At 41.3% G+C, this 12,420-nt stretch overlaps 1 protein-coding gene across 1 annotated transcript; it reads right to left on the bottom strand.

The window, feature by feature from the left end:
* Positions 1-516: 516 nt before the first annotated feature.
* Positions 517-12,141, bottom strand: YWHAE (tyrosine 3-monooxygenase/tryptophan 5-monooxygenase activation protein, epsilon). The gene is made up of 5 exons (XM_009993293.1): positions 11,944-12,141; positions 6,987-7,093; positions 6,012-6,218; positions 5,272-5,408; positions 517-1,424 (listed from the first exon to the last, which is right to left on the bottom strand). The coding sequence occupies exons 1-5, from the start codon at positions 12,139-12,141 to the stop codon at positions 1,372-1,374; spliced, it is 702 nt and encodes a 233-aa protein (XP_009991595.1). The 3' UTR covers positions 517-1,371.
* Positions 12,142-12,420: the final 279 nt, after the last annotated feature.

Here is a 12,420-nt window from a genome sequence, read left to right as displayed (position 1 = left end):
CTTAATTTTCTGAGAGGATGTGATTTTGTTTCCTCATTTGTTCCACAGCCCAACTGAAGCTCTAGTTCTTGGGCCCACTCTGCCTACAAAGGCAAGCCCTGTTATGTCCACTACAAGATTATTCCTAAAAGACATTACCAGGATATCAACTAAGGAGGGTGGACATTAAGATAATGTTTCCCTTCTCTCCATCCATGTAACTGGACTAGATGAGGAGTCCTGCAAGAACTGAGCAGAATGCACCAACTGGATCACAGCTTTTTTGTGCATTCAGCAGGGAAAGACTGAATAAACGGTGTGGAAAAGCTCCTGCCTCCTGGAGCAAAGCCCCTGGCTGCTGGGGGGCTGCTCTCACAGCTGGGCTACTTACGCCTGAGACCAGGATCTCACTTTATCTCCTGTCTTAAGAGCAATGCTGTCACTTCTCTCTCTCTCTCCCTCCACATGTTCCTATTGCAAGCAACAAAGGAAAGTTATTCTTGCTGAAATAGCTAACATAAAAGAATCATAGTGGTATTTGGCATTTTTAATTTAGGTTTGTTTTATTTAAGTTTAATGTTAATTCCATGCTGTGTTTCAGTAAGAACAATACAGATTCTGTATCTGTGGCTCCAGTCAGATATCCAGTAGTACAAATTAGCTTCAAGTTACACATACTGAACAAAAGAGGTTGAGCGAGCGAAGGGAGATGGGGAAAGGGGAGGGAGAAAGAAAAAAATATTGAACACGCATGCAGGCTTATCAATGCCACCTTCAATGCTAACCTGCTTGGAGGAAAAGTAAAGAACAGGCAAGAATGAGCAGCCACGGATTGTTGAACTGTTACCAGCACCACGGTTTTCAGCGACATTTCAGCAGTTTGGAAACTTCAGTAAAACTACTACAATGTATGTCCCAATGCAACCTGTAACTTCAAGCTAAACACCCAATTAAGTTGAAACATTGGTATAAATCTCAGTTTTAACAGTTATAAAAAAAAAAAAAAAGAAAAAGAAAAAAGCCACCACATGCACACTGCCTTGCTGGAACAATTCTCTCTCCCCTACAAGGGCCTCCAGGTGGAACACCCACTTCTAATGGCAACCTGGCCACAATACAGTAATGCTGAAAGAGCCTGTACCCAGTCCTGTTAGTGTCTTAAAGAACCTAAAAGCTGGCACCAGTAAAATCCACAGAAATTCACTCTTGCCTTTAAGAACTTTTAAACTGTGTAAAAAAAAAATAAAAATAAAGAAACCCAACAGGGCAGGAACCTAAATTCTGAGACCCAATGTAAAAGTCAGATTTGGTGGTTCTCAGAGTGACACTGAGGGTTTTTGTGGGGAAGGGGAAGGGTGGTCAGAGATGGGTTCTCTTATTGGCCTTTGTGTCTCACTGATTTTCATCTTCCACATCCTGCAGCGCTTCTTTATTCTGTTCTTCACCTATGAAAGTGTTAAAAGGAAGGAAGACATTAACTTTTAAATTTGAGACCTGCAGGACAGCTCAACAAGCATCCAGAGATTAATAGTTTCATGCAGGTACATAGGGTCACTCACACACTTGCATAAAGGACACACACACTCCTAACAGCCAGGTCTGGAGTGCAGCGTTTCCATGGAAATTAAGCCTTGTAATCACCTCCTGACATTCCACACAACTGCAGCACAGGCTGTTATTAGACATTGTTTTAAAGGACAAACAACAAACCACAAACCACCAGTTCTGAACACACAGACTGTGTGTGACCAGTCCCATTGATCAAGAGATGAAGAGCTAAGAAGTCATCAGAACAGCTGTAGATCAACATCCTTCCATCAGAGAACATCTTCCCAAAAGCCTCACCTCCACCCAGAGCACCAAGGACAGCCCTTCGCTAGCTACAGAGGTGAGAGCTTGTGTTCAGCCTTTTTCTGCCCAATCCACTCCAGCCTCAACAACAAAGTTCTGCAGTCCCTTGTATGAAGGATCACTGATGGTGTATTAGTAAAGGTACCAAAAGAAGTATGAGAAAACATCCCTACTTCAAGCCCAATGTGACCAGAAACCCTAGGCTTGGGGTTAAGAAAAACATTTTGTGGCCATCAACTTCTCTTGAAAAATGGCCGGTTAGGACATATTCAGCCAGGCTGCAACCTATAGGGAAATGGGAACCTGCCCCTAAGGGCTCCTGCAGGAAGGGCCTGGTTACAATCCAGCTGCCCTAGGTGAGATGCAGGCAGTGCCTTCTGCACAGCTCTGCCCAGCTACTGCAACAGCGAAAGTTTAATGCGCCTTAGCTGCGCCATAAGACACACATGATTAAGTTAATTGATAAGAGAAACTGAAAAATGTTTTCTTTACCATTATCCTTAAACATGTGAAATGGTACTCTTTCAAGGGCAAGGAACAAAAACTACCCATTTCAAAAAACCAATTTACAATAAAATCCAATCAAATGAGACTAATGACTTTCAGCACAGAATCAGAATGCCTGCTCAGAGCATGTCCAGATTCAGAATTATCACCAGCTACAATGCAAGGTAGATATTTGAAGAGGTGGCCTAGGAGACGAGACATCTAACATTCAACAACAAAACTGACATTTTAAATTATATAACAGATCATTGAAGAGAGGAAAGCAGAGACCTTAACCCAGGGAGATGATTAAAAAAGATCTGAGCATGCTCAAGCCAATACACTTAAGCAAATACTCCTGGTAACAGGCAATAGTGAAAATACTTTTCATGCCTAAATATTCGTAATATCCATCCAGGTATGCAGCTCAATTCCCAAACATGTCAGTTACTCTGGATCTTAGTCAAGGGTATTTGGACCTGGGCAGGAGTTACAGGTCACCAGTGGGTAGAACGTTACTTAGCCCTGGAATGGAGTCAGGCACAAGCAGTACAGCAGCAGTGACAGAGGCAAGCACGATTAGTGACTGGAAGAAAACTGATGCTGAAAGGTTCAATGAGCCATGAAGACAACTTACAAAGTAGAGTTTTTAGGAAATGAACAGTTGGACTTTCCTTTAGGAATCTACACAGCAGGAAAGAAGGGGAAAACAGGAATTGTGTGAGGACGACATTACAAGCGTGAAAATAAACCAAACAGCTCCTCTATGACATGGTTAAAAGATACAGTACATGAGATGGGAGAGTGTAGCAGCTGAGTAACACCTCATTTTAGACTGTCATTCCCTACAACCCCACCCCTGAGGAAACCAGTCACTGTGATGATGTCTCTAAATGCCACCAATCTCCAAAGGCTCCACCTGTTTTTGAAACACAGGATTGTGGATGCAGCAGCTCTGAATGCACTGGGTCAGCTCATTTAGCTGTGTCTATTCTGTGGATCTGAAAAACTGCTCCACTGTTTAAAGTAGTTCTCAGTATTACTAATTTTGTAATCCTAACTTTTCTGGCATGAACCATAAACAGTAACTAGGAGAATCTAAAAGTCTCCAGGAAGAACAAAAAAAACTATTTTCTGTGCTATGGAAGTAATTATGAAACAAGAAATCTGAATTATGCAAAAAGAAATATAGAGAGCCTCTGTAAATAATCTTGTTGAACTTCTACAAGATACATGAGACATGTTAGACAGCTCAGATGCAAATAAAAAGCCAGCTTTTGGAAGATGCTCTGATACCAATATCTCACATCAAGATGGCTGACATGGCTGCTGCAGTGCTCCCACAGAGCACCAGGGTATTTGCTGCCACTGAGAAATATAATGATACCATATCTTAATTGTGGGAATTAGGAACAAATTGATTAGAAGAAAATTTATTTTTCCAGTGCCTCACCATGGCAAGGAAGGCATCTAATAATACCTTCAGAATTTACAGCAGATCCAGGATATGTACATATCCTTCTGCACCATGAGATAATCTTGTATCTTTGCAAGGAAGGTGTGGGCCCTGGCGAGAGCCCCGAGCACTGGGATACAGGGGAACCTTGGGGCCAAGACCCTGCACATTTATTTTTCTGAGTTCTATCAAAAGTCCAAAGAAAACATGACCTGCAACACTCAATACTTCTTTAAAACAAACCTACCAATCCTACACAATAATGAGTGAAAAGCTAGGAGACTCCACAACTGCTTTGACATGGACACTGCACCAATCCTGTACTCCCAGGTACCCTACGTGACTGTGCTTCAAGTAAAGCTTACAAGCATTTAGGTCATTGCTTTCTGGAGTTGAGCAGCAACATTGTTTCAAGCCTCTATGCATTTCTCAGTACCCAAACATACTTGAAAGCCTTTTTTCCCCCTCCACATCAAAAGGAGGGACAGCCAGCTCTTTTGTCCTGTCTCTCTAGCACACAGTTTTTGCAGGAGAAAACGTGTATTTAGTCTCTAGAGAATGTGCTTAACTCACTACCAGCCAGTGAAACAGAAGGTGTAATTCAGAAAACCCTACAAGAGTAAATTTATACTTAGCAGCGTATGTAAAAGAAGAAAAAAGTCCATTCAGAATGCCAAAAATACACTTTCTACAATTTAAATAACTACGTATGTAAAAGAAGAAAAAAGTCCATTCAGAAAGCCAAAAATACACTTTCTACAATAACTATCAGGTGTCAGTGAACATAAGGAATCAATGTCCCTCCCCCAAATACTGCCAGGGATTATATCCAATATCTGCTCTGGCAACACTCCACATCAGGAGTCAAAACCCAGCCTTTGTGGGAGTGTTAAAGGAAGTACTTCAAACTTCAAGTAACAAATTAGATCTCCCCAAGCTTTTTTGTTTTGCTGGTAATTAAGTCTTTTACAAAATCCCTTTTCCTTTTTCTTCTTCACTCAACTCTTCATAAGAGAGGAGCAGAAGATATGAAATGTGCTGGCAGTTTAAGTGATTAGTAGGGTAGCAGTGTGTCTTCCACTAAAATATCGAGTGACCTGAAAAAAAGAGGTAGCTAAGTAATTTGCAGCACTTCCTCTTGCACTGGAAATTCACACCTGGTTGGAATGACAAGACATAAGAAAGGAAACCTGAAATAAATGAAGTCAGTGCTTCCAAAATAACTACAGGTGACTAAACAGCCAGGTGGGGGGAAAGAAAAATATTAGTGTTACTAATTCTGTATCTCCTTCCTTCATGTGAGAGCTGAAAAGCTTCTCAAAAGCAGCTAGTGTCATGTCACCTCTATCAACTGTTCCAGTGTTAAGGAAAGACAGAACTTCAGGAAAGTCAACTATTAGGAAAGACAGAAGTAAAACACAAAACCAATCTGCATTTCCATGCTCTGCTTTCTGGGCAGACACTGGGGACAGCAGCATTTGAGAGCACAGGTTACTTACCATCACCCTGCATGTCTGAAGTCCATAGTGTCAGATTATCACGTAACAACTGCATGATAAGTGTAGAGTCCTTATAGCTTTCTTCACTCAGTGTATCCAGTTCTGCAATTGCATCATCAAAAGCTGCTTTTGCCAACCTACAAGCACAGAATACATCAGATTTAACATGTTGCTAAGCAGAATGCAGAAGTACTCAAGTTAAACCAGTGCCTCTCAACACCTCTCTTCTCCTTTGGCTACGTAACACCAACAGCTTTGTAACCAATTTTTATATTATTTAATGGTGTTCAGATGTTCATCCAGTTACCTCCCATCATCAAAACCACTTCGTGTGCTTAAGAACACTATCTTTTTACTCAAGAATATTTGCTTTATGAAACATTTCTACATCTTGTGGTATAATTGATCACGGTCTGCTAAAAACTTCAAATGTTACAGGGGTATCATGGCAAGCTGTTCAACTGCCATTAGCTGATCAATCCAAGGGTATCTCCACTCTGCTTCTCAGACATGACCTACTGCCAGGTAAACTAACGGGTCCTAACTCAAAAAAAAATAAAAATGGCCAAGTTGAAAACCTTTCCAGTGAATTGATCTCAAACAGAGCAAGTTATCAACTACCAGCAGGAAGAAAGCCAGCCCAGTGTTCCAGCTGAGGAAAAGCAGTTATCCAAGCAGCAAGCTCTTCTGGCTTGTCTGGTATTCACAAAAATGTCCCCATCTTCCCAGTCAGTACCTACCTGCAGGCACGATCAGGAGAATTAAGAATTTCATAGTAGAATACAGAGAAGTTGAGAGCAAGTCCTAAGCGGATGGGATGTGTTGGTGGAAGTTCTGTCATTGCAATATCACTAGCAGCCTTGTAAGCCACCAAGCTGTTCTCTGCAGCCTCCTTCCTGTCATTGCCTGTGGCGAACTCAGCCAGATACCTATGGTAGTCCCCCTTCCTGAAAGCAAGAACAGTCACACATCAGCAACCCCTATTTCCCCAGCAGCCACTACATTAACAGCTTAGCTCTGAACCATGTTTGCTGAATTACTGTCTAGGCACCACTGCAATAATATTCAATTTTAAATCGGACAGGAAAACAGTTTGGGTTCACATACTTTCTCACATTACCTTCTGCATTACCAACCTGTGCCTCTGTGCAGCTGCATCTCATCTAAACTAGACAAGTTTTTGATCTAAAGGGCAGAGGTATTTCAACCAGAGGGGAAAACACTGATCATTTCAAGATTTAAACTAATCTTCAGAAGGTAAAAATATGCATCAAACTGGTGATTACAGCACCATAAACGAAGGCCAAGTTTCATTTCATAATGCAATTGTGAAGTTAACCCTAGCTGGTTATCTAGCTACCTGATTTCCTTCTCTGAGAGTGTACAGCTCATACAAGAAACCATTGAAGCAGGAACATGATTTCCACATTAGCTCAATTGAAGAAAACTGTTGTTTCTTATATCTAAGACCTGCACAACAGCTTATTTTAAGTTCTCATGACCTTATTCCAAACACATCACCTATCAAAAACACACCATCAGGACACCAAATCCTCAAGAGTAGCCAAAAAGGGATGTTGGTTGGACAGGACCAAACTGCTGTCTTCTTGATGAGGTTACTGTGGTTGAGTGGGCAGAAAACATGTCTATCTACTTTATTTCCATCTCTAGTTCAGATACAGCAAGAGGTCCTTGCCTCACAAGAAGATACTTACATTTTGTAATAGAAAACCTTGGACTCGCCAGTGTTAGCTGCTGGAATGAGGTGTTTGTCCAGTACATCCAGAATGTCACAACAGATTAACTTCAGTTCAGTCTCAACCTATTAAAAAAAAAAAATCCACAATGAAAAGAGGAGGAAGGTTAGGGCTATTTCAAAAACACCCAAATATCAAACAGGCAAAAATCATTTAAATCCAAAGAAGGGAAGGACATTAAAAAAACAAACCAGCTGCTCCCCAGGTGCACTAAGCAAAATAGGGCTACATCATTAGCTGGCACACAGAAGAGGCAAGGACTGATGTATGATGACATGCCTAATTGAATAGTGGAATGAAAAATTCCATGGAATACACCTTGCTAGACAGTTGCCTTTAGTTTGTCTAAGGACTGAATTCTTTACTGAAAGGCTTGCACAACACTTAATTCCTTAAATTTTTGATCCTGTAAGGCCCTCAAAGTTGCAACAGTAAAGGAGACAATTTGGAGGTAATGAATACTAATCAGGTAAACTCCTTTACACCTCAGTTACATGGCATCTTCAGAAAAAAGCAAGTTTCAAGTGACTTCTTGGGAGGCAAACTCTAGAAGAACAGCCTTAAGACAAAAATAATGGAGTATGAAAACAGAATAAAGCTGGGCTACACCAACAGGTCAGATACAAGAGGAAAATACACTCCAGAAGACAAAGACTTCAGAAGCAGACAAAAAAGGCAAACTGCAGCAGCTCAGAGAAAAAGGAGAGATCATCAACACTAACAGTGAGATCTGTGACCAAAGAAAATATATAAAGCCTTATTTAAAAAGAGGTATCAAGTGTTAAGAGCCCAAGCTGAAAACATAGTCACATCAGCTTCATTTTTTCAGACTTAGAACATACAGCAAGGTTTATGAGGTTGGTTTTACCACAGAAAGCTTCACAGCTGAAAGCAAAGAAACTAAACATACCAAAAAAGCTAAAAACTCTATTTTGACCCTGAAATTGCCAAAACCAGACTTGCTCTGAGGATCCCATGACATTCACAGTTGAAGTGGTTGGTTAAGTGCAAACAGTAACCTACTGCAGCTCCTTCATGATTTCACAGTAACTCTCACAGCTACAGCTGAAGTCAACCCTGGCTCAAGCTACTTTCCTGTACAATAAAGTAGAGGTTTTCAGGCAAAGATATCAACATCACTTACAAGAAGCTACCAGAAACTGCATGTCTGGGATCACAAACACAGCCCCACTCAGTCCACTATTCCATTCTATCCTCCCACCCATGCAGGTTCTTTTCCTTCTTTCTTTAAGCATTTTTCTTGCCAAGTAATATTTTATCACCATATAGCTCCCAAACTATTAGTGTTTGTAACCATGACACCTGTCCTCAAATGCTGTTAAAATTTTAAGACCAAGATAAATGTTAAACTGGCACATACGTACACATACCAATTTGTAGAAAATTACTTAATATATTTGCAAAAGTTCCTTTAGGAAATTTAATCTACAGCAAATTTTATGTACAATGTCAGAATGCCCTAACATTCAGAGGAAAAGTTAGATGCTGTACTTAAGAGTTATGTGACAAATGCTTAAGGAAGCTGCTGAAATATGGTTTGAGAAGAATCTACTTCATGTATTCTTGGGCTACAAAAGCTAGAAAACCTTTGGCCAGCAGTCAGTTCCTGCAAACTTCTTTCCTCTTGCTCCTCTTTTTCAATGACTTCTTTTGCAGAGAGATCTTCAGCAAAACTGCAAAGAATTAAATCAGTTTCTAATCCTCTTTTGTTAAATAACCACACATGTACAAACTTCTACTTAATCTCAGACCTTTTTCAGCTTTGCTTAAAGGATCAAACATGCAAGTTATCAGATCAGCTGCTGCCCAGGGCAACGTAAATGTCCTGATCAAGCTTCGTTTAAAAAGATTTGATACAAATCAAGTTTACTTGAGAGCAAAACAAAAATCACAATAAAACCCAAAAAGCTCTTTTACAAAAAGGATCTGTTCTAGACAGTGGCTCAATGAGCTCTGCAAAGCAGCAAACCAGCACAAGAGCCCACACTAAGACTGTTCAGAGCATTCAAAAAGGCAGGTTTAGGATCTATTACTATTCCAGCTCTAAATACAACACCTGGTGCTACAGGCTCTGACCAGCAAGCAAAGACTGCTTGCCCCAATGGGTGCATGGAAGCCCCTCCAGTCCACCCTGCCTCTCTGGTAGTGGTAGTGCTGGCTTAATCAGATTCCAGACCATGTTCTTAGCTCTGCAGATACAAAAGCTTGTAAACCACCTGGTGATCTAAATAAAGAAACTTACTAGAAGCAAGGAGGGAAAAGGGTAGCCTGTACTAGTTCTTTGACCTGATTTAATATGTAGCCCCCAAAATAGCTGCACCTCACAACCAAGATGCAACATGAAACTGGAACGGTAGGAAACAGTTGTTAAAGCCTGTGATCTCCCTCCCACCCACCCCTGCCAAACCAGACAGACAGACCACCCACATTTATGCCAATTCATAGCCTGATCTTTCCAAGAAAAGGGGAGGGAAAAGACAACATTGCAGAACACAACCCAGGTTATAAGTCAGAGCACTAGAAACACATATTCTCATGCACCACAAAGACAGAGCAGTGAGAGGAAGGTGAATACTTGTCTTGTGCTATTAGGGATTTGGTTTTACTGCAAGGAAGTGAACTGCATTATGTGCAGACACATACCACCTCACCCTCCCAAGGACTAACACAAGTCTCTGTTCTCATCACAGCAGTGCAGTCAGATGAGAAAGCCAGGGGCTCTACTTTTGTGTATCCAAACGGCCACAGGACCCAGAAAAGCAGCCTGCCTACAAAGGAAGCCAGTAAGTGGCATTTTCCCCCATAGCTATATGTGTTTTGCTACAGTTCTCTTAAGTGGTTTGGGGAGAGACTCAGCCTGGTGTCTTCACTCCTCTCTGTGTTGCTTAGTCTATGCCTGGGACAAAACCAGTCCAGCCCCACTCTGAAAGCTAAAGTTCTGTCCCAAGTCACACTGGCTACTAGGCTCAAACAACCTCCAACCATTTTTTAAGAGTCATGCTAAATTACAGTAAATACTGATATAGACCAAAATCATCAAATAACTACTTTAACATAAACTACACCTTCCAGTTCAACTGAAGCAGCACTCTATAGCTGAGCAAGGTCACATCTGGTTCTGGTGGTGGGTAGCAAGAGATATTTTTCAAGAGATGGTAGTTTTCTCCAACTCCCCAGTGCTTTAAACTTGACTTGTCAGTCCTCAGGGAAGGGTTCTCGCGGTTTTTTTGTTTGTTTGTTTCTTCTTCAGAGCCTTTCAAGCCTGGCTAGGGTCTCCCAGCAATATTGAACTTACTCTGAAAAATGCTACAATAGTGGGTATTTGCTGACAAGGTAAGTGTGGCACCTAGAGCTCTGCTGAGCCTGCACTTGACCTTGTCTCTTTTAGAGTAGAACTGAGCATGACAATAGGGCATGTTGTTTCAGCAGCAACAGTGAGATGCATCACCCAAGACTTTGCAGTATGTTCTTTGGGCCTTTACTGCTCCTGTGCCATCCTGCCAAACCCATTAACACTCTCCTTAGAGCAGATGCTAACACAGTTGGCCTCCCAGCAGTTACAAACAGGATCTGGTCTGCAGCTACAGACAATACATAAAAGCCTCTTGGAAATCTCAGGCTAGAGCAGATACAGGGAGTCCTTTTGCCCTGTGGAACTACAACACAGCTCTCCACAGCACTCTTCAACCCAAAGCAACTGTGACAGCTATTCCCATTTTGGATTTAACAGCTGAAGACAGGGCTGGCAGAGCACTGCACTTCATGGGGCCTCTCTCTCTGTAAGATACTTCAAGAACTATGTACATTTATTTCCTGCACACCAGTCTGTTTTGCATGGTCCTTGATCTCTTTTTAAAAAGAGAGATGCAGAACACCTTTTCTACAGTCTTTCAAAAACAAGGAAAAAAAAAGTCTTTTCACTATTACAGGATCTTTGATAGAATATAGTAACCACCCACAAAACATTATGCAGAAAAACTTGGAAGCACACAATGGAAGACAGATTAATCAACATCATCAGATATGGATGAACAAGCTATTCTTTTTATATGTTCTGTTAGAAAGATTTAGACACCCATCAAGAACTGGTATTTGGGACTGTATGTAACTGGCAGAACCTCATCCCATCAGCATGCCAGCATAAAATTAGAAACTCACAACTTTAACAAGTCCATAGAGCAGCAGAAACCCTGTGAGTCAACAGAAAATAGTCTAGAGCCATTCCTGAGAAAAGATTCCCAAGCCAACATCATTTCCATTGGTGGTATATGAATCAGTGCCAGGTGACATAACAGACTCCACTGTTTCTCTGGAAGTGAAGATCTCACCCATGTGGAGACACTTGTCCTCAAATAACAGAGATTAAGTCTCTGCAGAAACATGTGGGATTTGAACAGCCCAGGAGCACATGCCTGCTCCGTGCTAAACCACTGCTTAAGGGCAGGGGGAGGGAGACAACAACTCACTGTTCTAACAGCTGAAAGTTTCATCAGCCTTCACCGATGAGAGTCAAAGCTTGCTCCAAGTTCTCCATTTTAGGTAAAGTTGCACAGACTGACTGGACTCAGCATTAAGTTATGTGCACCAATTTTCCCCTCTCTCAAGAGAGGGAACAGGAAGACCCTAGAGGATATTACACATGCAAGTTTAAATAGTTAAAAGCCCTCCCCTTCTCCCTCTTGTCTACTGCCCTTTTGAGTGTTTACACCAAAACACCCAACCTCTCCCCTTCACAAGCATATTTGTTCCTTGTTTGGAGAATAAACTCCACCTTCACCTTACCACAGGTCTCCACACTGCACGCACTCCTGAATATTGGGGCAGTTTATGACAAGGATAAAAAAACTGGACCTTAGCTAAAAGGCATCATGCCCTAACACCAGCTCCATCTTACCATTTGCCGATATTCCCGAATCATTTTTAATTTGTCTTCTCCACCTTTGTTTTCTTCTTTCTGTTCAATGCTGCTGATTATTCTCCAGGAAGCTCTTCTGGCTCCAATCACGTTTTTATATGCAACAGAAAGCAGGTTTCTTTCTTCCACTGTCAACTCCACATCCATTCCAGCCACTTTCTTCATTGATTCAACCATTTCTAGGAGGAAAATATCAGAATTAATCTCCTAGCTGAAACATCTTTTAAAACCATTCAACAGCAGCTGTACGTTAATGACAGTTTATGAAAACAGGCTCCCTCCTCCTTCCATACACAGTTATTCCTCACTTTTATACTGGAGTGCTCCAAACAAATCAATGAACATGTACACAAAGGAAGTATCTGATGTTTTTTTAAATGCTTTTGACAAGGGTCCCAAAATAATCTTTGGTTTTGTAGGGTTAAGAGGCAGTACAATAATCTGTACAATCCTACA

This window comes from Chaetura pelagica, unplaced genomic scaffold (genome assembly GCF_000747805.2).
Source record: "Chaetura pelagica isolate M959 unplaced genomic scaffold, ChaPel_1.0 scaffold193, whole genome shotgun sequence".
NCBI lineage: Eukaryota > Metazoa > Chordata > Aves > Apodiformes > Apodidae > Chaetura > Chaetura pelagica.
Note: the sequence above shows the minus strand (reverse complement) of the source record. Positions and strands in the feature narration are given on the sequence as shown.